The sequence below is a fragment of the Cavia porcellus genome, unplaced genomic scaffold, assembly GCF_034190915.1.
Source record: "Cavia porcellus strain 051 isolate PalLab524CR breed Dunkin Hartley unplaced genomic scaffold, mCavPor4.1 scaffold_21, whole genome shotgun sequence".
NCBI lineage: Eukaryota > Metazoa > Chordata > Mammalia > Rodentia > Caviidae > Cavia > Cavia porcellus.
In genome coordinates this window covers 35,182,646-35,207,822 of record NW_026947504.1, presented here as the reverse complement: position 1 = coordinate 35,207,822, position 25,177 = coordinate 35,182,646, and the positions used below count along the sequence as shown (strand labels likewise).

Sequence of the window (25,177 nt, the reverse complement as noted above, 5' to 3'; positions counted from 1 at the left end):
GGGTAACTTAGCAACAGAAAGATGTAACAAGTACCCTGAAAGGAAGGGAGCAGGGACCTATCAGTTATAAGCTGTTTTCTAGGAAATAGTGTAATTTCATTGAAATAAAAATGCTATGAGTCACCATAATATTTCTTGGGTTGTGATAGAAATCAGACATTCTCAGTAAATACCAAAAGGGAAGGAACTTTTATCCTGTTAGTGATGCTGCTATAAATAAGAGTTTTTATAGTATATCTATCAAATGCCAATAATTTTCTTAAAAGTTACTGTCCAACAGACTAGTTTGTGATGGAAACATTCTATACTTGAGCTGGCCGATAAAGGAACCACCAGCCACATATGGACAATGAGCATTTGAAATACAGCTAGCTTGACTTAGGAAATGAATTTTAAATTTTAACTTAAATAGCAAGTTGTGGCTGGTAGCTGTAGCATTAGACAAAACAATCCTAAAACACAAGACAAATCATTTTTTCAGGCAGAAACAGTACCAGTGTTCCTGCAACTTGGGAAGAGGAGTTCACAAAGGGAGAAGCAACACCCACACAGAGCTGCAGGAGGTCTTAGGCTGTCATGTTAGGAGACTGAGTCAATGACTTTTAATGGAAGTAGCTGGCTTTTCTCTCTGGTGACTGAGACGGAAGGAAAGGGCCTAACATAGTCTGTGCCACCAGGAATGAAAAACTTAGGTGTGGAATTTATTAAACACGGCAAAGTGAAGACCTGACTTCAAGATCCAAAGCCAAGTCTAGGGAGCTCCCAAAGCCTTGTTCCCGTCACCCACTACCAAATCCACAGGAAGACACTGAAGGGAGGAAATGACACGTGGTGTGTTATGAAATGGACAATGAGAAGGCAATGTGATTTCGTCTTTTTAAAACGGGAATGGGCTTCTGTGCCCCGTTCGGGTCGCTGAGCCTTGAGCTCTCCTTTGGTCTTTTCTGGACGAAGCCTAGATAATGACTAAACTTGTCTGGGAGTTTGCATACCCAGCTCCGTGTATTAGAACTTAGCACAAGTTGTCAGAAATTGCTCAGGCAGTGGAGTACATGAGGAGTATTCCATGTTAGTGTGCCTGATTAATTTTCAGCAGTGGCAAAGGCAATTCACATGGTGATTTATTAAGAGAAACTGTCATTAAGTCAGATACTAAAACAAAACCTTGCATGTTATATAACGTTAAGAACAATGACTTCTGCTACACATGTCATATATTTTCTTTGCAGAAAACTGGGAGAGCAACTATAAGGCAACGAATTGACCAAAGCGATCCCCTTGCCAATGTGTTCCACAGTGTTCTTACTATTCCAAAAGTGCAGAGAAATGACAGGGGACTGTATGCCTGCCACGTAAAGAGTGGACCTTCGGCCCAATCAGCTAACACCACCGTGCAAGTGTATGGTAAGTAGCAGTTCAGTGCTGCTGGTCCTGCTAGGTTTTCTAGGCATTATAGACTTCGGATTCAATAAATGGTCAATGTTCTGGCCAGTAGATACCCTGTCATTTATGAATACAACCTTATCACAGGTCACTCCTCCCTGCCTGGAAAAAAACCAGTGACACTCAGTGATCTTTAACACTTTTGGAAAGTATTTCTTTAGAAGTTTATGGTTAAAAACTGAAGTCATATTTATGAAATTCCTCACTTAGTGTTCCTTATAAACAAAAGAAAAAATGACACTGTTTTTACCTTTACCATCTGGGAATGTTTTCTCAAGTACTACCATAGAGAAATACAAATGTGGTGTGACAAATTAGTTAGAATTAAGAGTTTTAAAATACTGTTTTATCTCTAGTTTTATTATCATGGAATCTTATAGTGTTGCCTGATTCCAGTACGCAGATTATGCAAACAAAATGCTAAAAACTTTATATCCCTTGTTGGAAAAAAATGATGTGAAGAACAGAAACTATGGAACTGTTTTTAAGTCTTTTCTGTCTTTTTGGCTGTCTCTAGGTTATTTGTGATATCAAATTACTTGAGTCCACGGTGGCTTTCTTTTTATTTAGCTCTTCTTGGTCAGGTAGACTTTTAGAAATATATTCCCATTTTTTTTGTCATCGTGAAATGGTTATTTCAGGTGTTCTGTTTACCTGCCATGTTTTATGTCCTCAGGACTTGCTACCATTTGATTTGAAATAAGGAACTTTCTAAGCATTTTATTCATGGATCCACATTTAGGCTCACCCATAGGCACTATCATAATTCAGGACTGTTTAATCAGGACTGCACCCTCCCTAATGAGGCTGCGAGGCTTTGTTTACATATTGTATGCTAATGTTCTTATCACTTCTCCTTTGAAAGGAAAGGCATTCATCTCTGTGAAACATCGGAAAAAGAATGTGTACGAGACTACGGCTGGAGAACAGTCCTTCGAGCTGTCCGTGAAAGTGAACGCCTTCCCTCAGCCAGAAGTCTTATGGTAGGACCACGGTCATTTTCAGAGCTGTTTAAAATGTGCCTGATAAGTGGGAGTTACAAATGCCCAGGGACTTAAGAAAACTATCAAGAACAGTTGCAGGAGCAGCCCTGGAGAGCTAGGCTGTGTTGATTTCCTGGTGGTGGCGGCCAGGTGGGCAAGGGAGACAGTATGTGCATCAGGGTGACACTTTCGTTTTTCTCTTTTTAATCAGTGCACATTTCAGTTTAGTCTGTCCCTCCCCAACACTAAATGTCTGCACCTCCAAACTTTGCTGTTACATCAACAGTCTTTGAATGGAACGTGCCAGGCAATAACTAGGAAACATCTCGAATGTGTAACATGCTCTATTAACCCTGAAGAAATGAGCCCTTGTACTGAGGATGCTGAAAATAATTCTTTTATATACAGCTGTGTTGGAAGTTCCAGTCTTGTTTTAAAATTAAACATTAATAGAGACAGGACTTACTCATTTGTGGGAGTGGACAAATACTACTTTTTTTCCCCTTGGCTTGAAGGAGGCATATTCAAAAATTCCTTAAGCCATTTAAAAAAAAAATTAGTACAGCATCTGATCTAAAACAATGAATTCTAAAGTCATTTTGCTAAATTAGTTTTGAATGTCAATATCTTTGGCTTAAGTCATTACATTTAAACAAAGGGTATATGGCAAAAAAAAAAAAAAAAAACTAATTAGGAAAACAATCCCTGTAATATAGGAGTTCTGTCTTTTGGGAATCTTTTCATCCGGAGCTTATTTGGTCTTCACTATCATATTACTGGAGTATTTTCTTCTAAGTTTTCCCAAATACTTAAGAGAAAAGTTAAACTCTACACTATGCCTTCATGCCATAGCAGTGGAAAAGGCACTTTTTCTTTTATAATATCTGAAAGGGTCAGTAGTAAGTTATTAAATTTAATAGGAATTTAATGGCCAGAAGATACATTTACTCATTCTGTATGGGCGTACTGTCATCGGTTAATGTTGATTTCCTCAACAACTAAGTAGCCAGGGCTACTTGAAAATATTAAACCCACCTTCAGCAATGAAGCCCTGTTCATAGGAAGTAATGTAAATTAACACTCAAATCATACTTCCCATCACAAACTATAGCATTTTAACTGCTTTGGGACTGAGACTCACGGATAATGGGAATTTATTTGTAGGACTGTGTAGCATGATTATGAACTGATATCATTTGTATTATTTTACCTCTTTAGAGAACACAACAAACTCGTACCAGATCAAAATGCCCCGTTAAGAAACTGTGCACTGGGGGCTGGGGATTTAGCTCAGTGGCATAAGTGCCTGCCTTGCAAGCAGGCAGTCATGAGTTTAATCCCTGGTACCGATAAAAAGGAAAAAGACCAAAAAAAAAAGAAAGAAAGAAAAGAAAAAGAAACTGAAATAAAACCATAGAATTTTAGAGTCAAAAGGGATCTTTGAAAAGTTGAGGTGTGCAAGGCTCAAACTGGCCATCACCCATGTGACTGCTCTTACTGAAGGAGCCAGCCAAACACCTAGGATTCGTGACTCTCACCTCTGTGAGCAACTCAATGACACCAAGGCACTAAGTCTATATTTAAAATACCTGAAAATTATTTTAAGTTTATAGTTTGGTGCCTCAGCAGTGGTCTCTCAGGGAAAATATCTTGATTTCACTATAGTCTTGCCAGGAAAGGGACAACCGGTGACCATTTATGTAACTAATAAGAACTCCACATGAGACCACAATAGGACTGTCTTATTTTTATTTTTATCTGGAGAGGAGATCTAGTTGATGTGACTTACAATGGCTCTTGAACCTTTTGTGGAACCTCCTGGGAAACTGACAAATACTTGATGGATTTAGAGCCTGGACCTCTGAGCTCCCAGTTAAGTCACAGCAGCCCCTGGGGATGGATGACATCCCCATGGATACACTTAAGTCACCACTTCTCTCTCTTCCCTTGGTTTACTTCTTCTTTGCCAATAAATATGAAGAAGTAACCAGTCTAAAAACCATATGCTTTTACTGAAATGTTGGTACTCACATCTTAAAGATCAATGCTGATGATCCGAGGGTCCAAGCTGATTAACAAGCTCATAAACGGAATCACTGTGGCAGCGGAGAGCCCTGGGCAGTGACTTACTGATCGTGTTTTGAACAACAGGCTGAAAGATGGTTTACCTGCAACAACGAGATCTGCTCGTTATTTGCCTCATGGCTATTCATTAATTATCAAAGATGTAACTCCAGAGGATGCAGGGATTTACAAGATCCTTCTAAGCATAAAGCGGCCAAAGATGTTTAAAAGCTTCACTGTCACTCTAATTGTAAATGGTAAGTTTATGGCGCGTGCATTCTTTGGGTTGTAGTAAGGGGGAAATTAATGAAAATTTGTCAATTCAAGAGTCACTGTCAGGGTTTGGGGATAGAACTCAGTAGCAGAGAACTTTTCCAGTGTGCCTGAGGCCCTGAGTTCAGTCCTCAGCAAAGTCAGTATAACAATACCAAAGAAAACAAAATTTCAAATAATTATTTTACAAACCACTTCTGTTACCATCAGAGCTACTTCATGTTTGCTGGTCTTCACAGCAACATGGTTATTAGTGCAATCATGGGGTAGGTACCATGGAATCAAATTATTAATGTTCTTGTTCTCAACACACTTGTGGTTTTAAAAAATAAGCATTTTCTTGACTGAAAAGAAGGGGGAGGGTATTTGTGCTTTTGTTTTCCTGATACCAACCCCAGTAGATTGTGGCCCTTCCTGTGAGGCCTGGGAGAGAGTCGGAACTGCTTTTGACCTTCATCCTGTTCTTTCTCTCTTTCCAGTGAAACCGGAGATCTATGAGAATGCCCTGTCGTCATTTCCAGAACCAAATCTCTACCCGCTGGGCAGCAAGCAGAGCCTGACCTGTACCGTCTCTGGAGTCCCTCAACCTACAGTGCAGTGGTTCTGGCAGCCCTGTGATCACTTTCCCTTCATGGCAGGGTAGGTGGAGTTAGTATTTGTGTCACTTTCAAATAGTTTTTGCTACCATGAATGAAGATTCTTTGACACAGGTGGGAGCTTACAGACAGAACATTCAGTGTACTTGGGGAAAGACTTTGCCTACTTTGGAAAGAGGTAGGCAACAATCACTCCTCCTCCTCCTCCTCCTCTTCCCCCTCCTCCTCCTCCTCCTCCTCCTCCTCCTCCTCCTCCTCCTCCTCCTCCTCCTCGAATATTCCTGCTCCTGGCTCCCCGTTGCATCATTGGGGAACACAGAAATGGAATGACCTGTGAGCCCTCTTACTCAGGCTAAGACCTCAGTGCTTGTTCCCCAGTTGAGTGTCTTCAGACCTTAGCTACACCAATTGGTTAGTTATACTGATCTTCCCATTTTTCATTGGATTGTCCAAGGTCTTCCCAACACTAACAATCACTCTGTTTCATCTTTGAGGCGTTGTGTATATTTTTCCATGTCTCTGGAATGGGCTTCCTCCCACTGGCCGCCTCCTCAGATGCCTTCCTTTATCAAACTCCAGGCTTAGTTCTCACATCCCCTTCTCTGAGAATCTTCATCATTGTCCCATTCAGACTTATTTCTTCCTCTCGGTGTGAAAACTGTGTTGTTACAACATTGTTATGTATGCTCATTTATCTGTAAAGCTGTGAGCTAACTGCTCGGTATATTCAGGGCTGGGCAGAGTCTGGCACACATTAGATGTTTAACATGCACCAGAGTATTCAATGAATGAATGAATACTTCCCTCCCCTTCACACATACGCAGCATTTCCTTGCATGTCTCTGTGGCTGAACACTGTTGCGCTTTCCTTTTGTTTAGTCTAGAAGGGTGGTACCAATGATAATTCAGGAGACAGTTTGCAGGATGGGAATAGAATCAATAGGTGCACCAGTGAGTTCTTGAAACTGGCTAAGAATTGTCATTCTTCCAAATGTCTCTCTTATGGTTTTTAACTTTTGGAGTGTTTGAAAGGGTTGCTATTTTTAAAAAATTAGTCTGATTTTTTAAAAAAAAGTAAACAAGGCATAATTTTAGCATCAACAGAAGTGCCTATTTGGTGTTCTAAATTCTTTCCTGAATTTCAACTCTTCATCTGCATCTTAATCCTCCTTTAGGGTGTAGTACGCTGACGATGGAAAGTTACTGGTGAGTTATGGAATTCGTAAGAAGTAGCTGTTTCCACATATGTCTGGCTTGTCACTCGATTGTCTTTTTCTAAGAATAGAATTACAGAGAAATCGCAAATCTTGGATATCTTTTTTTACCACTATGGCTCTTTCACTCAAAACATAGATGTACTGAGATTTTGTATTATTTTACTAATTTCAGGTAGGCATTCATATTTGCGCTAACATGCAAGTAAATTAAAAATAACAGAAGTTATTATTTTAGGCTAAAAATTTTATGGAGTAATATAGCCTTTGAAGGTATTTTAAAATGTTTTGCTCTAAAACTTCAATTTGATCTTTATTACATTTCAGTAGTAACTATATTAAAAAATAATTGAATGATAAGGCACTATTATAAATTTGAAGTTGAATGATATAGTAAGATTTGGGGACTAAGGCAAGCTGAAATGAGACTAAATATTAGCCACCTTTTCAATTTCTTCAAAGTATGCTGGATTTTTCATTTTATGGCGTATATTCAGCATAACCTGGAAATATATCTTACTCCTTTTGGACTTACTTTGAGAATCAGTGTTTGCTGATCATCTGAATTATTCTGTTAAGGCCATTCATGATTCTCATAAGACAGGTCAGAAGTGAAAGCATACAGTGTTTTCATGCAGGTTCATTTCAGTGTTGTTGCTTGAAATTATCTGCCACAAAAGCACACAGCTAGCAGCAGGTCTCACTCTTTACGTGACCAGGTGCTGACCCAATAGCCTACCTGTGGCAGGTATGAGCTTCACAGTAACACTTCCATAGAGGACTAATACATGATCTTCTGAAAAACCTGAAAAACTAAAATATATATATTTATTAAAAATATATATATAAAATATATATATATAATCTTACTCTTCAAAATGTGGAATGATTTTTAGTATTTTAATCTGAGGCTCTAGTCAAAGGACACACCAAAGCAATAATTTAGTTTTGAGCCTAGACTGTATAAGTAACTTGAAATCAGTAATAGCTAGCTTATGTGTCTAAATTAGTATAAGAGGTTCAGACTTAAACTGTGTCACTCCTACAATACATAAATATGTAAGTATATTTTAAAACAATCAGGATGACTGCTCAACTAGAAACGTCCTCCTTTTAAAAAATGTACGATGTCTTATGCAAATAGGCCGTGTTTTAACTGAGTAATACTGTGGGTTTTTTCAGCCTACAATTTGTTCTTATGAAACATTAGTAAGAAGTCCCGCTGTGGTATTGCATAGTAGAGAGACTAAAGATTACAGTTATGTACTGTATATCTCGGAAAGGTATAAGAAAAGCTGTTGAATGTTTTTACCATAAGAAACGATAAATAAATGTTTAAACAGATTTAAATATTGCACAATACATAAACATATTGAGATATGTACCACATTAGTATGGATGATTCATTTTTTTAAAGAAACATTAAGAATTTTATTATGGATTAATTAATTAATTAAGTTCATTAATTACTATGGATTAATTAAATTAATTAATCAAATAATGATTATTTAAATTCACATAGATAATAAGCCAAAGTAAAGCAGAATTTCTCCCTTTTACTTTTCTTGGATGGTAAGGTGTTAGAAGCAGGATATTTCTTTTCAGTTTCTAGTAATATTAAATTATCAACACAGATGAGGCGGAAGTTTTGGATTTTTCTGGTAGAGACTTCTAACTATATACTGGTAAACTTGCTCTGTGTTAGGCTGGCACAAACCTAGGAAGCAGCCAGAGGGGTGCTAAGCTTCCAGCACCTTTCATATATCTACAGTTTACAGCCCAGAAAAAGAAGATAATTAAACATTTTCTAGACAGAAGATGAGAAGGGTTGTAATATATCTGAGAAAGTCATTTTTGATTGGGGGGTGTCTGTTTCAAGTTAGACCCAAGCACTTCGAAGGAACTTGAAAGGAAATTTCTGTACAGAACTAGTTTCATAATAATAAAAATCATACCAAATATTTCTGAGAAGTGAGAAATTGTGAAAAGTAAAATCTTGCTCTACTTTAAAAATAGAAATCTGGTAGAGCTGAGGGGGAAATCCTGTAGAATTGAGGAAGATATAATGTAGGGCTTTTTCAGAAGAAAAAAATTAAGGAAGTATAGAAGAATTAGGCAAAAAAAAGAATAAACAGAGGAGTGCAATGGGAGAATGAAGCAACTCACGGTCACGTGGCCCCTCCATTCATGTTTCCAGCTGGAGGAGGAAGAGGTTCTGTCCTTTTGGTTGGTTAAGGCTGGGTGGGGCAGCTGTCTTTAGCTTGCCAGCCCACGCTCCATTTGTGGGACTTCCTGTCGCCCCTGCATTTTGAAGGACAAAGTAGGACTATTGGTTCTCCAGAGCCATGGGCTACTCTTGATCTTATGGATGACCTGTGCCATTGCACTGGAAGAATTATTTAGATCAGATGGACCAAAGCAGGGAAGTTGGCCTTTAAAGGAACAAGTGACACCACAGGACTGGAGGGAAAGTGTCCCTCCTAATGCCTTTCAGGAGCCCAGAAGAGTAGGGAGAATGGACAGCCGAGGCATCCTTTGTTTGTGCTCCAGGTTACCAGTTCAGTTTCCTCAGGAAGGATCTAAGACGTTGAAAGATTGCTCTTTTTGTGTATGAGTGAGAAACCAAAGAGATGCCCACGTAACTGACTGGAGCATGTGCTGCCCAATCTGGCCTGTAAGCTGAAAAACGCTAGACAGCCAGTAGGCTTTGGAGGGGTCCTAGCTGTCGCTGTCCATCAGCTCAGGTCACCTCTCCCATTAGCATCCAGAGCTAGCTGGTTGTTTAGAGTTGTTTCTTTTCTTTTTTAAAACTTAGGATTAGTTTTCAAATGCTGAAGGTGTCTTGATCTTTAATTTTGGAAAGTCCAATGCCTGTAGCCTGCAGTGACTGCAGTTTTGTTTTGGGAGTAGAAACACTCTCTGCTTATAAATGTCATTTATAACACTGATCAATTATAATGTATTTACAAAACATACTAAGACTCTGCTAATGGAAAAACATATTAGGTAGCATTGTATTTTACCAGCTGTTATAAATATTTTTAGGGAAAAATCTGTGCTACTTTCGTTACATTAATATTGCTCAATTCATATAAACCAATTTTGCACACTGGTAGTATTCAATCCAAATGTGGACTGTCAACCATGTTCTCATCACTTAAATATTCATTAGGTACCAACCATATGTAAAACATAAAGACAAACATCATTTGTTGCTAACATTTATTTTTAATGATACCTATTTGGTGATTACTTATTGGAGTAAAATATATACCTGCCTAATGTCCATTATGCAGGCTCAGGGTTAGAGACCTGGGAATCAAGGAAATAGGTTCTATTCTTGGCATGCCCCTGACTTCTCTGTGACCTTGTCCAGTTATTTAATCTGTATTTCCATTTCCCTTCAGTAAATGGCAACTTCCGGGCTTCCCCTTTCCTCTGACTTACAGCTATGAAAGAGTTAAATGAGGAAATCACTTTAAATTATATTTTGTCTTTTAAAAAAAATAACTTGAAGTAGTTTCCCGGTTGTTAGATACTGATATTTCTCTTCTGCTGCTTATAATTTATAGAGCAATTTGACCACTAACTTTGAGGGTTAATGCCAAATTAATGAACTCTTGTATTTATGAAAGTAGAATACTTAAAAGAAAAATCTTACATGCAATGCTCTGGGATATAGAATTGACTTAGAAATTATTATGTTAATAATTACCAAGTAAGACACAAATACAGGGCTGGGGGTGCAACCTAGTGGTACAGCATTTGCCTAGCATGTGCTCCTCCTTCTGTCCCCAGCACCCCAATGGTATCAACCTGAACACACTCTGTCAGACTGGGTCCATTAAAGGTTGTGTCCTCTGCCCAGTTGGCTCTAAAACTTTGTTTGCTTTATTTGATCTTTTTCCAATCAGCCCCTTTAGGATGTGAAAAACTGTTGGATTCTCAACTCCTGGGAGGTTGATGAGGGTACAGCAATCTGTATTACTTTCTTTGCTACAGTGGTTGGTTTTCGAATAAAACCCCACTAGATAAACACTGACCCTCCAAGAGGTCTTTTCAAAACTCTAAAATAGGTCACATCACACAATAACTCCACACTCAAGAAGTTAAATGGAAAGTAATGTCCCCTGCCATTCTGGATGTCAATTTGATGTCATATTTCTGAAACACTCCTGGTTTGCCCCAGCAGTAGAGCCCTACACAGGTGACCAAGAGAACTGAGCACTCAGCACCAAGTGCAGGTTGCCCTCTGCTCCTGTGAGGGGAGAGATGGCCCACAAAAGCTAGGCAAGGCGGAGGCCTCGAGGAACTCTGAGCGGGGCTTGGCTAATTGCATTTGTCTATTGTTTGCACCCACAAATTGGCAAGAAAGGCCCATTATCATTAGGGATGTGTTGGGCATAGATGATTTGGAAGAACATAGTTTTGTGCATCAGTGGGGTATGTGAAATTAACAGGGCAAACCAAAACAATTGTTAATGGTAGTTAATTAGAAATGTACTCAAGGACCCAAATTTAATTGTCTGCCTGCATAAATGACTATTATTTTATGCTATAATTTTATAGCTTGTTTTTTGTGTTCCATCTACAAAATGGAAGTTTTAACCTCTAAATTGAGAAAGTCAGCAGTTCCCAAGAATAAAATATGTTACATGGCTGAGAGGAACAGTAATTTAAGATCTTTTCTTTGGGAGATGTGACTACTTACCTCATACTTTAATATTTATCATATTCTTTGTAAATATATTTATAATTTGTACCCACATTCTGCTCAGTGTGTGTATGGTGGTGCGGGCTCCAGGCAAGTACTCTACAGGGAATTTTAATTTGCACAATTTAAGACCTTGAATGAAAGTGAGGAGTTTAAAGAAGACCCCTTGACCAATGTCCACTTTAGCAGGACTTTTCAGTTTGAACAAAGCCAAATAAATCTGGCCATCTTATATAAGAGGCTTTCATCACGAGCCAAAAGTGAATGTTCACTTACTTCTAATGAGAAACTTCTTGCGTTCTGTTACATAATTACTGGATAAGGAAGTGCATGCTGCCCGATGTGAATGTTCGGACAACAACCCTTATTAATATTTCATACAAAGTCCTGAGAATAGAGCACGAGTTCATGTGCCAAGTGCCTCTCTCCTGCTTTCCTGCACTTTGTGAGATCTTCCTCTTTTTTTCCCTTTCTCCATAGTAATACAAGTAATACTCATCAGGTTGATGATGAGTAATTGTTGCTAATGAATTAACTGTCTCCTATAATTGCTATCAAACATTTCATTATGTGTTTTAAATTAAACCAAGAGGCTGAGTCATAGGAAATTTATGCTGGATGGTTTTTATAGAGATCTTGTCAGCAAATTCAACCTAGCTTCCCAGGATTAGGAATAGACAGAAGACAATGATGTGTAATTTGGGAAGACTACTTAAAAAGATAAACCCTCTCCCATTTTGGAGGGCCATATTCAGATATTTTCATATTACTGAATTGAGAAAATAATATCCTGACAATAGTTTCTTAAGTAGGCCAGACCATTTATAAAAACATGCACCTATGTTTGGACATTTACATTTTTTATTTATCTCCCTTGTATTGGTAGACTGTTTCTTAAAATATAGAACCTAGTCTATGGTTCTAATGTAAACTCAATACCTTTTAAATAAAAAAAAGCAGACCTTGGAAGATCAGGAAGATAGGAAATGTACAAAGATTTAGACCATGGCTCAGGCAGTATGCCTTACAATGAACTTCTAGCTACCTCCACTTGTTTCTTATGCTTTCTCTAGAAGTCCTGAAGGATGTTTGTCATTCTCAGTGCAATGGTCCCTTGAGTCATAACAGCTATAGTGGACTTCATCAATATGTCCTTTCTGATGCTAGAAGCCATGTTCATCCTGTATTGGTCAGCTTTGCCACTACTAGGACCAAATATCAGACTCCCATAACTTAACAGAGGAGAGATTTATTTTGGCTTATGGTTTCAGAGGGTTGAGTCTTGGAGCCAAGTGTCTCCAAGGCAAGAAAATCGTAGTAGAAGGGCTTGGTGGAACAGGATTGCTCACTTTGTGACACAGGGAAAAAGCACCAAAAAGGAAAGGGCCAGCACTGAGATACAGTCCCCAAGGTCACAGTCCCATGATTACCCAGATACAGTCAGAAGAGTGCTTTACACATCTGCTAGGTACCTTTTAATCCAGCTGACAATCATGTTTAACTACAATCCCTTTATACACATTATCTTTTCATCTTCAACAATTGTGCAGAGAGCTCATTAATTTCCCAATTTGCCATAAGGAAATTGAAGCTCACAGTGTTATTTCTCAGGTATTTTCAGATTATGCAATAAAAGGAGGAGGTAACTTTTCGCTGGTGCTCAATATGACCACTGAGGGTGGATCTCTGTAGATTGCCCTTGGAAGGAGCAGAAGTCCTACTGGGGACGTGTTTAGGATAGGCTAGTGCTCCCCTATCAAGTTAGCTCTTCTCAGCAGTAAGTTCAAATTGACCACATTAATGTAGAGTGAAGAGTTGAGCTGGGGATGGGAGAGGAAAGGACAAACAGGGTAGTAACAATTCAGAAAATTTGGTTTAGATTTCACAGTATCTTTGGTTTAGATTTCACAGTATCTTTTGATGCCCTGCAGCTTAGAAGACCAAGGAGCAGGTGGATGTGGGCCCTGAGGACAGTAGGTAGATTCTAGAAATTCAGCCGAGGAAAGGACAGAGTGATGGAATTCAGTATGGACTGAGGTACTAGAGAGGACATGCCAGAAGACTAATTCCGGTGCATCATCAGGTTTGGGTTGAGAAAAAAAACAATTGGAGAGGCAGGTTTGGACCTGACATGGGATTTTAGGGTGGGGTCTGTCATCGCCTTAGCCTAGCTCCCTCACTGGTATATCATCTACTGACGGGAAGCCGATCTTGTGTGTGCTTCAGATTGATGGGCTTTCACAGCCTGTCCACTGTGGCTGCACTCTACAGGCTCTTCTTCAGGATGCATTGGATCCCTGGAACTCTACCTTCCATGCCAGAAAATCAAGGCTTTGGAGTTCCGCTCAGTATTAAAAATTAAAATACAAGGCCGCACATTATTCTATGTTCTAGCTGCCTTATCATTGAGAATTGTGTAAAGTAGTCACTGATTGCTGCTTTACTAAGAAATCTAAAAATGTGTGTATTCAGAGACCCTCTAAAGCCAAACAGATTATGACTGGTGGAAGACATGGGGAATTTTTACTTTTATTTTCTTTATATATAAAAGTTAGAAAGCACTTAGTATTGGGATGTTAGGTGCTTCATCTGTTCTTTACACATATGCACAAGAAATTTCATTTAATTAAAAAAAATCCTTCTTTGAGACAGACTGTAAAATTCAAAGTCCTTGTTAAGCATTGAGTCCTGGTTGACATGTCCAGCTACAGATGAGTGGCCTTCTACCCTCCTTCAACTAGACTAATGAAGGCATGTCATCTGTGAGCATGTATTTGGTGACAACTACTGAGATATTAAAATGAGTAATTTAGTCTAAAGCCCATGAGCCAACAAGTAAATATATTTTGTTTTGTTGTTTGGTTTTTGTTTTGTTTTTTGAGACAGGGTCTCACTTTATAGTGCAGACTGGCCTTAAGCTCACTATGTAGCCCTGGCTGGCCTTGAACTCAGAGTAGTCCTTTTGCCCTTTGAGTGCTGGGATTATAGGTCTGAGCCACCACACCTCGAAGCAGGTATGTTTTAAGCAGCCTGTGTTATTCGGTATAACGTCTTCTACCAGTCCTAATCTTCTGTTTGGCTTTAGAAGTGTTTTCATACCTGCCTGTAAGAATTTGGGAGGCCGAAGCAGGAGAACTGTAAGTTCAAGTCCTACCTGGGTAGCTTACTAAGACCTTGTCTCAAAATTAAAAATAGGATGAATAGCCCAGTGGTAGATTCCTCTAGGTTCAGTGTTCACTACTGCAGGAAAAAAAGGAAGCCTGTATTAAGACAACAAAAAACAATTTGAGAAGGTGTTAGGATGCAGAAAGGCAGTGTAATCATCTACGGCCTAAAAACACGGTCTCTGCCACCTCCTCCTTTCTACCAGCTGTGGGATTCTTGGTAAAAATTCATTTCTCTAAATCCATTTCATCCCCTACCCAGTGGAGGCCAGCACTGACATCAGAGGTTTACTTGCCTGTGCTCAACTGTATTCTGGTATTTTTTTCATGAGTTTGACTTGTTTCTTCAATAAACGCAGACATTCCTTAATCAAAGGGTCAGTATATCATATCCTTCTTGCAAGAGGCATCACGTTACGTCTTAAATGGAGTATCACGTTACGTCTTAAATGGAGTATCGGTGAGAAAATTAGAGTAAAATGGAGCTGGTAATTATGTGCCAAAGTTTTTTCTCAGCCTTACAGCAGGCGAGGATGACTGCCAGGCAGTTCTCTGTTTTTCCATCAGGCCAGGAGACACCTCGCTTGCCAGTGTTGCTGCCTAGGTCGAAATGTATCCCTGACCACCAGTTTGGCAGGTACTGATGTGATAAGCCGCGTTTATTGGGGTCCCCATCAGATCTCTTGTATTCATTGACATTTGTCATTGTGAATGAAAGGCACGAATGGTGATGACACAGATTAGGGGGTGTGGTCACTGGCATGCCTCTTCTCAGCACATTGATGGATGGGAGGTTTGATAACTGACATAAGGTTGAGCCTGTTCTTTGCCAGGCTTGCTCTTCTGAATAGAAGTAAACTGAGCAACAGACCTGTCCTGCTTATCTGCTGTTTGCCAGGTGGATGGACTGGGCACGGGGGCAACAGTGACGGGAGGCATACGTAGCTCTACATATAGGCAGATACTCAAATGACAACATTACCATCTATTCACTGTGGGCCAGGCACTGTACTAAGCTTGTTATCCAAATTAACTCATTTGGTATCACTCTAATATTTGCTGATGCCAAAGGGATCTTGTTTAAATTCTTTATTTAACATTTTTCCCTTATGTACGCTTTTTAGCTCCTATAATGGAGACTAGTAAGAAATGATTCCGTGCCCTTTTTCCCGCTTTGGGGTTGGCAAAACTAAGAACATATTCATTCCCAAAGAATCTGATGTGGATTAGAAAAAGTATAAGAAGCAGTTGAGCAAAAAAGCAGATAGCCCCCTTGCTGCGAGAAAAAGAAAAAAAAAAAAAAAGAATGATTAAGTAATCGAAAGATAAAAATGAGCCAAGAGAAGCGACTTCTCTTCTAGTCTGTGGGATACAGAGACAAAATCCTCAGACATGTTTCCACCACACTGAGTGACACAGGACTGATAGATAATTCCAGTAACCTCTGTGCAGGCCAATGGCAGAAAAACAGAGCAGAATTTATTAAGTGATTTTGTAGGCTGTGATCCAAGGACAAATGTTCAGAGTGATTCAAGAAATCAAAACAGAGTGCACGTCCTCTGAGCAATTTTCTGTGCCTGTGAATCTCGTAATTAGGCTTTTGTTATCAGGGTTATGTAACTAGAAAGTTATAAAGCCATTATTTGAACTCAGGTCTGGCGGCTGTAAGATCTGTTCCTTATGCTAACCCTGTCACTGTTCGGAAGCCATCCTGGCTATGGCAGTGGTGACTGCTGTATGGTAAATAAGCCTCTGTCTTCCTTCTTGCAAAAACAAAATAGAAAGAGGGTTGGAGACATTCTTCACTGCGTGACAGGAGCTACTATCTTCAGCCTCCTTCCTGAGTGCGCTGAGGATATTTTTCGTAGCCACCTCTAGCATTTTCCTGAGGCTCCAATCCGGGTGTAACCAAGTAAGCACCCACCCATTCTTGAAGCCTTTCCCCTACCCAAGAGTGGGCCTGAGGGCCCTGGCCCTGGCTTAGGCTCTGATGTTAGAGCTCATGCTCCAAGCAGAGGCCAGGAGGAAAGCGGAGGCTGAAGACAGAGCCCTGTTCCGAGTGTGAATGGGCGAGAGCAGGAAGCAGCGCACGCCAAAGGGCTCATGGAAAACGTCTTATCTAAACAGAGGTGGCCCGGGACTCTGGATCCCCTCCACCATTGTCCAAGGAGCCGACCCAACACCTAGGATCCCAGAACTCTCTACTCCCTTCCCCCTAGACAAGAAGTAATTTTCAGCATGGGCTCCAAGGCGTCACAAGGTCTCTTACTACATGAGGAAGTCACTTCTCCAGAGTCCCCTCCACCTGACCCTGTGACCACCCTGAAGGCCCAGGCTCTTTTCCTGTAGCAGAAGGCACAGGAACCATTCCGTCCAAGCACTCCTACCCAACATCCCCTTCTGCCGCAGCCTCGCCCCTACATTGTCTTATTTGTTTTACCAGAACGTGAGAAGAGAGGAAAAGATGGTGTTTGCAGACTCTGTTCCTCTGATGGCTCAGATAGGCTCCTGCGGTGTTTTGACACTGCGCCCACAGTGGCTGAGCAGTGTTTACATCAGGCCCTGTTGCAGGATGGGGCACGGGAGTGGGGAGCCAGCTTGGTCATGCCCTCTGGCTGGGGGCCAGGTGGTCTCTCCTTTCTATTCTTTTAAAAAGACATTTTACAGCTTCGATTTGCTCTTTATTACTACTCTGCCCATTTGTTTTCTGATCTAAAATGATTCAGTGTTCCTTATAGTATTCTTTACAGATTCTAATCACAGTTAACACATGCCGTAAAAAAACCATTAAACACATAAGCAGATTTCATATGTCATTACCCTAAAAAGAACAAAAGTGAAGATTATTCCTTCTTGGGGTTTTGTAGAATTTTCTAGCTCTTTTTTCCTATTCAAGGGTCCTTTCAATATACATCAGTTCCTAGACAATTGCCCAGGCACGTACCATCCATTGGATGTTGGGGTACTTGGCCCTACCCATAAAGCACTTCATCAAACACTGTGGTTTGTAATAAAACAGGCCTTCATCCCATAGCATTCCCACTGACTATGGAGACAAAATTTAGATACCAGGGAAAGAAAAACATGGTGTTTTTAAGAGTTTTAAAAGATTTTTTAAAATGTTAAAATTTGTCAACCAAGACAAAGAAAAAAGTTGCTATAATTCTAGCATCAAAACATTTTCATGACTTAAACCAACCAAACTTTATGTGGAGATTACAAAGTTTTTCTCTCTGTCTTCTTCCTGCATCTTTCTACCAAAGGACAGCTTAATGAAGATCACTCTTAGTGTGCAACTTTGTGACCGTCTGAATTCCGAGCATTCCCAGAGCTTTTGTCTGGAACAAGGGACTCCACCCTGGGAAGATAGACAGAAAAGGTTTGGGAGATTCCTTGGGAACAAAGTCCCCTGGGTAGTGGACTGAGCTCTGATGTGGTGCAGAGAGCCAGGAGGTCTGGGTTCTACTCCTGGCTCTGTGCATCCTAGCAAGGCATCTGGTCTTTCTGGGCTTCACTTTGGTAAAAGGATTTGTGAAGTGGGCCTGCAAGACTGCCTCATTGCAAAATGAACGCGTAAAGCCTGGGTCTGATTCAGTAAGCAGCTCAGTAGCAATGAGTTTCTCTTCAGTTGGCCAAGAGTAAACCTGAGCAGAACAGAGCAGAGGTCAGCTTCCATACTGTTTATCACAGGGTAAAAGGGGAGCCTTAAACTAAACAAAGATTTGTTAAGGCTCAGGCTGCAGAATGGACCTTCTAGGGTTGATATGTTTATTAAATTGGCAGGAAATCAATTATTCGTGAGAATTTTATACTAAAGAAGAAGAATGTTGGGTATCATGACAGGCACTAAACAGATGGTAGAAAGGCTAAATGAAGACCTGAACCACCCTGCCCAGTTCTTCAGAGAACAATTCTGACATCTTCACCCATTTCTGAAATTGTCACCCAATTCTGTCATATAAGTCAGTTCAAATAAAACACAAACCAGTGATTAAAATTTACTCTCTCCCTTCTGATTCTGCCAGATACAATAATCCATCCTTTAGGGAACATAAGTATGGCTCTGAGTTTTTAGGAAGGAGAGAGAAGGCAGGAACAATGACCATTTTAAAGCCAGAATTGTTAAAAATCAGCCCTAAGGAGAAGTTAAGGTAACTATAACAGGGTCCCTGGGGTACACAGCATGCACTGTTTGGGGGTGCTGAGCTGTTCCAGGGTAAGCTCTAACACAGTGCAGTTACAGAATGTGGACTCACTGGGAATTCAATACATTTGTATAAAATATAGAGAGGTGTTTACCAAATTTGGGGCAAAAAAGCTGACCATTTTATGAGGTTTTAAACAAGACATTCTCTTCTCAGTGCAGTTAATGGTGTTAGTAGAATGAATATTTGAGGAGCCTTTCTATCCTGAGATGTTCCTGGTAAACGATGGCAGTATAGGAATGCTCACGTTATACGTGACCTAGGGGTTAAGTGCATGATTCTGAGCTGAGCCAGAACACAGCACAAATTCTAGCAGCTGTCAATGCTGTCAGGACTGCCGATTGGACCCGTGTTGGCGTTGGCTTTTCCCGAGGGATCAGACTGCAACTAATTTAGGAACGCAGAAATAACAGGGCAAAGCCGCCTTCACCACTGGAGAATCATCCTAGCATGCATCTAAGTATCATTTACATAGATGGAGAGCGGCCCTTTGCCATTATGTACCAAGACGATTGGTAATTTAGCCCAGGTGGGAGACCTCCCAGATGGCCCTCAGCCGGACCAAACAGTGACGTGTCACATGTCAGATCCCAGCTCCATGTGTGAGATACAACTGATGTATTTTTACCAATCTTTGGTCCTAAACTAAGTCATTTTAACTCCAGAGCAATGGACAGAGATGACAGAATACACTGCCCCCCAGTCTTTTTCTTCCACTGGTTATAAATACCTCCGTGTATGCAAATAGAGGCAGGAGTCCTAAGCTCGTTAGGAAGGGAAGGAGGCTTGGAGCACAGAGAGGACAGTACTGAGCTGAAGCTGATAACAGTGGCCTTGTCCAGAATAGTGCATGGGAGCTTTCTTATCTGGCTTTGGCAGGAGGTGCTGTGGACTTCCTGTGCGAAATCAGGACTGAACGCTGCTTTCCTCTTGTTGTTCAGCTTCCTCCCCCCTCAAGACGGTTCCCAGCACAGTGATTATCTTTGCATCTTCAAACATGGCACAATCTACTTCCTTAAGGGCTTGATGTATTCTTAAGGCTTAGGCAAATTCCCCTCCCCCTAAATCTCTTTTCAAGTGCTGTGATAGAGTCAGGCTCCTAAATGACGTTCTATTTTTATGGTTCCAATTACAAAGGGAAAAATAACAGGCCCTAAATTAGAAAAGAGCCACAGAATCTGTCCTTTCATTTGGAAGAGCTGGCAGTGAGCTGGGCCTATGGTTTCTATACCAAGGCCGTGTGGTTTGCAACTGCCCTGAGGGTCACAGGTAGGGCTGGGTGTTGGGGGAGATGAAGGGAGGTATCAGAAGGCGACAGCCCTGAGTGAACTCAAGACAGCGGACTGTATTTCCCTTACTCTCACATATTTCTTTGTATTTCCTGAAGGCCAAAAACTCTATATGAAACTCCAGTCTTTGACTAAGACTCCTCTTCTTCATTGCTTTGGGGAAAAAAAACAAAGAAACCTAAAGCCCTCCTTTTGCAGGTACCAGAGAAGCCCAGGTGTCCCAAGTCACAATCTCAAATGCTCATGCAAGCGTCTAAATCAAATACAGATGAGGGCTGTGAATGGTGGGAAGTCAAATAGGAGCTCAAGGTATAGATGTTACAGTCTAGCGGACAGAGAAAAAGTGGAGCAAAGTGACTTATATAATGATTTAAAAACTATTGTTAAAATGTTCTCCGTTGAAGAGGAAGTAACTTCTCCTTGGTTCAGTTTTCTATACTAATCAATAAGACTTAAGATGTTTACTTGGGCCAGGGATACAGCCCAGCAGCACAGCGCCTGCCTGGCAAGCGAGAAGCTATGAGTTCAATTCCTGGCACCAAAAAAAAGATTAAAATGTTCACTTATTTTACCTCATAATTTTATTTTATTTATTTATTTATTTTTTTATCTGTACCAGGGTTTGAACTCACGACTGCCTGCTTGCAAGGCAGGCGCTTATGCCACTGAGCTAAATCCCCAGCCCCTACCTCATAATTTTAAAGAATAGCTAGTAGATATCCCAGAAATTCCTAAGAAATGGTCAGCCCTTTTTAAATTTTGAATATTATGATCTAATTGCAAACACAGACATCACATAACATTTGGGGAAACCCCAAACACAGGACGGGAATCACTGCTAATTCTGTTAGGTGTAAGCATAGCTCTGTAGTTATGTTAGAAAACACGTCTGGTCTTAGAAACACTCACCTGGTGTACAGCTAAAATTATACGAGTCTGGCGTTTGCTTTAAGGTACTTCACAGGCAAAAAAATGAAAACAGGATAATAACTAAAACACGGCAGATCTGGATTACTGAAATCTAGATGGGGGTATAGCTCAGTGATAGAGCCCTTGCCTAGTGTGCAAGGCCCTTGGTTCTATCCCCAGCACACGTACACACACACAAAACAATCTGGAGATAAGTATTTGGTGGTTTATCACACTGTGTTCTCTACTTATCAGTATGTTTGAAAATAACAAACAATGAAAACGTTTTCTAGAAATAGAACATGTCAGGTACTGCGTGCTTGCGTGCTTGTTTACGAATGCTGGTGGGGTGCTGATTACACTCTGGGACCCTGCTTAGCGAGGCAGACTGAGTGCATGCATGGGTACAGCCACTGCTCCCTGCTCTTGGTGCAGAGGCTCTAGCAACAGTAAGTCAGCCTCGAGAAGCTGACAAGCTGTAGGATGAGGTCACAGGGCATGACACAGAAGGTGGGGAGCCTAACCCAGCATTTAACATCGACGTTTAACATTCTGGGAACCATTTTTGGCCCAAGGAACAGAAAAGAATATTAACAGAACTTTATTCTGACCCTCGTAATCTCTTCTACTGTCCTCTCATTTACTTTACCTTTATATCCTTAATATCCACCACTCATTCTTTCTGGAAATAAAATTCTTCCTGGCATGAAAAAATCTCTAGAATCTGCCTAAGACATGCATAAATTCAAGATTAACAAGCTTTCTAATCATCAAAAGGTCTAGGCCAAAAGGTAAGAATGCAAAATGACAAAATGTTTAAAAGGGGAAGGACTTTACTAACCTCGAAGATAAGCAACATCAAGACCCTTTTTTATAATTTAATACCTGAGGCCTAACGCTGTCAGGAGCTTGCCATGATACCCCAAAACTTGAAAGAAATTGATGGACTTTAAGATGTTTGTTTCCAGATACACTTAATTAGCCTTGAAAAAATTAGCTGTACAACTGAATATTCCAAGTAAAAGCCAGCCTCTTATGGATGTGAGATGCTATTTTCTCCAGGTTTCCATTCATTAACAGAACTTCATTTTCCCTGTATGTTTGCATGTTACTCCCCCTAGGAACCAGTGGAGTCCAGATACTAGATTTTCTAGTATATGCATTTTTCTTTGATATTTAAAACATGAACAATGTACAGCAGCAAACTGTTGGGGTTTTGTTCCTAGCAAGCAAACATATTTAGTATTTTTATTCTGAAAAAAATCAAAGGAAAATAAGATTTACATAAAATGTGTGCTTTTGTTTCCTAAGAAGGTATGCAGTGGTTTGTATAAACCAGGCTACAAAACATCATTCTAATGACTTTCTTTTTTAAATAGGTCGGACTTGTGTTCCACTAGTGAAGAGTCTTTTCTCCTGAATTCTCGCAGCAACGTGGACAACAGAATTGAGAGCATCACCCAGCGCATGGCAAAAACAGAAGAAATGAATAAGGTATGGCTTGTAATATGGGTATTGGGATATTCCAAAAACACATACTCATCTCCCAGTCCTAGGTTTATTGGAACCAGAAGTAATTCAAATGCTCGTACAAAATTCAAGGAAGAGTAAGACATTATCTGAGATATGTTAAGATACATTAAGTTTATTCAAACTACTATATTCTCCCACTGATCCCTAATTCTGAATGGAATAGACAGACTAAACCTGTGAACAGCAGATTCCCCATCAATGGTTCTTAGCTTTGACTGCAGGTTCATGTGCCAATTAGCATTATATCCAAGTCTCCAAGGTGAAGCCCCAGGCCCATAAAAACTCCCCATGTGATTCCAGTCTATAACCAAGGCTGAGAATCACCTTCATGCGTAAGTGGGATCCCAGCAAGCAAAAGCTAATACAAGCCTTAGAGTAAAAACTGAATGTTTTTGTAGCCATAGTTATCAAATTTTTCTGTCTTTGCCAGCGCAAAGCCTAAACTGGGTTATGCGTACACACAGTCTATCAAGATCTCTCAGTCTCAACCCGCCACTCTTGTTCCATTCATTTCCCCTCCTCTGACCCTCTCCTGAGACTTGGTGATCACTGACACCCTGTGAACCAAGCAAGTCTCACATGATGGAGAATCTAGTCACTTTTTCTCTACTGAGTTAGTGAAGAATACACTTAAAAAGTGTCTATTATGGCGATACTTTAAAATATCCACCATGTCTGTTTACACATGCATATCTCGATTTGGAGTAGGGACTGTAACATAGACACCGCTGTCTGCTCAAATGGGATTATACATAGACCACCTATAGCAGCTGTGTTCTTTGCACTTAAAGATAATGGCATCATTCTCTACGTAAGATTTAACAGTATTTTTCATTATATGAAACCTTCTGACATATACTAATGTTACCATCATTCTTTGCCAAGCCAGGGTGCTTTTCTCCATTTTAAAGATAAGGTGATTAGCCCAAAATCACACAGTTTAAAAGGGTGAATGAGAAATTCAAAGCAAAATCTTCCAATTCAAAACCAAGGGCTGTCACAGCTAAATGCAGAAATTTAAATGACAGGGGCTAACATAGCAACATCAGCAGTCACCTGTCAAGAGTTTAGAAACGGGGCTGGGGACTTAGCTTAGCGGCTTAAGTGCCTGCCTTGCAAGTGTGCGGTCGTGAGTTTGATCCCTGGTATCGATAAAAAAAAAAAAAAAAAAGAAGAAGAAGAGTTTAGAAACAGTTTGATAGTAGCTGTAGGTGACTTTATAATTCTAACAGTAATAGAGAAACATTCTATGATGGATAGCTTTCGATGAGAGACCAATTTAATGACAGAGATAGAGGGCAATCTATAACATTTAGTCTGGGTGATGTACAACATTTGGGGGGACTATCTCAGTCTATTAGCAGTTTACAATAAATTAGTTGTCACAAAGTAGGGGTATTTCAAGATATCATCAGTAGTCTTTATTCATTTTGCCTTTTCCTGGCCTAATTGAGTAGATAAATGATTTACTGCCGGATATTCAAAATAAGAACTTATGAGTATAATTTTAGTAGTAACTTCTGATCTTTGGTATCTTATCCATAAAGCTGTGCCCCAGAAAATAAAATGAAAATTGAAGCTAAATAAGATTTGTAATCAGTTTGAACAATGAAGTAGTAGGCAATATGTGGATGCCCATAAAAATGGTAGGAACAGAGTAATGAAACCGGACTGAGATAGAAGTTATCTAATTTTCTCATGTGGGCCTGAAACAAGTGTACTACCTTGTAATTTTGTAGTTAGGAAGAGAGTTTTTAAGTATGCACTTCTGCACACAGGACTTCCACACCTGCCCTGCATTCGGGAACCCCAGGGTTAAGCTCTGCTCTTTTAGACTTGTGAAACCACTAGGTCAGTTTCTCTTTCCTGGAATTCTCTCCTCCTGAATGGTGCTAATGATATTTGCTCTACTTAGCTTCCTCTTATAATAATGAGACGAAATAACATGGTGAGAACGTAGTACTTTAACAGTAGTACTTTAATAAAATGCTAGCTATATATACTCTCTAATACAATACCCCGAATATTATAATCATATACAAATAAAGATTTTTGTTAAATGATTACTTGTATTGTAAACTTTTAATACTCTTTCTAAACAACATTTGGAGGTGAAATATAAGAGGGTATAATAGTAACACATTCGATTTAAAGTACTAATTTCAAGCTCTCCAAAAATTCATTTGGGAGAATGCACGGCTTCTACTTCTGTGTTGACTAATATGTGTCGTATGTTTAAAAAGGTGTCTTTCATGTGATGATGACATGGAAACTGCTAGACACAGTGCTTCTTACCACTGAAACTATTCCTTCTTCTTCTGTACATTTTTAGAAATTAAGTCCGATTTTAGACCATGCCAATCCCCTTCCTCACCATCACATGGGCAGCTAAGCCCTCAGTGCCCCTTTTGGGTCAGGAACTTACACTGGGGCACCTGCTAAATTTTAGGGACTTTTTTCTTTCTTCCTTTCTTTTTTTCCATTCAAGGAAGGGTATAAATAAAAATCAAATTCTGTTTTCTTCTTGGCAAATTTTGGTCCAGGATTGTGAAATATGAGTCACCGCCTGGAGTAGCTAATAACAAATATGCAGTTTTCATAGTTTTAAACATTATTGTACTAATTCTGTAAGGCTGGGAATCATGACAGTTTTAATGTAACATTTCCACTGAAATGAGGACCTGTTGAAAAGTGTGTGTCCTGCATGAGACAAATTCATGACTTGAGATACTTATCGCAGAATTATAGCTTGTGTCTTCATTCCCACGCGTCCCCTGACTTATTCTAATT

At 40.0% G+C, this 25,177-nt stretch overlaps 1 protein-coding gene across 3 annotated transcripts in view; it reads left to right on the top strand.

The window, feature by feature from the left end:
• Flt1 (fms related receptor tyrosine kinase 1) overlaps positions 1–25,177 on the top strand; it is a 166,883-nt gene that overhangs the window by 55,068 nt on the left and 86,638 nt on the right. For all 3 annotated transcript variants that reach the window (XM_003477257.4, XM_013141002.2, XM_023560475.2), the window contains exons 8-12: positions 1,230–1,404; positions 2,309–2,426; positions 4,578–4,747; positions 5,243–5,402; positions 22,234–22,348. In XM_003477257.4, coding sequence (XP_003477305.2) covers positions 1,230–1,404; positions 2,309–2,426; positions 4,578–4,747; positions 5,243–5,402; positions 22,234–22,348 — 738 coding nt within the window. The remainder of the gene's footprint in view (positions 1–1,229; positions 1,405–2,308; positions 2,427–4,577; positions 4,748–5,242; positions 5,403–22,233; positions 22,349–25,177) is intronic.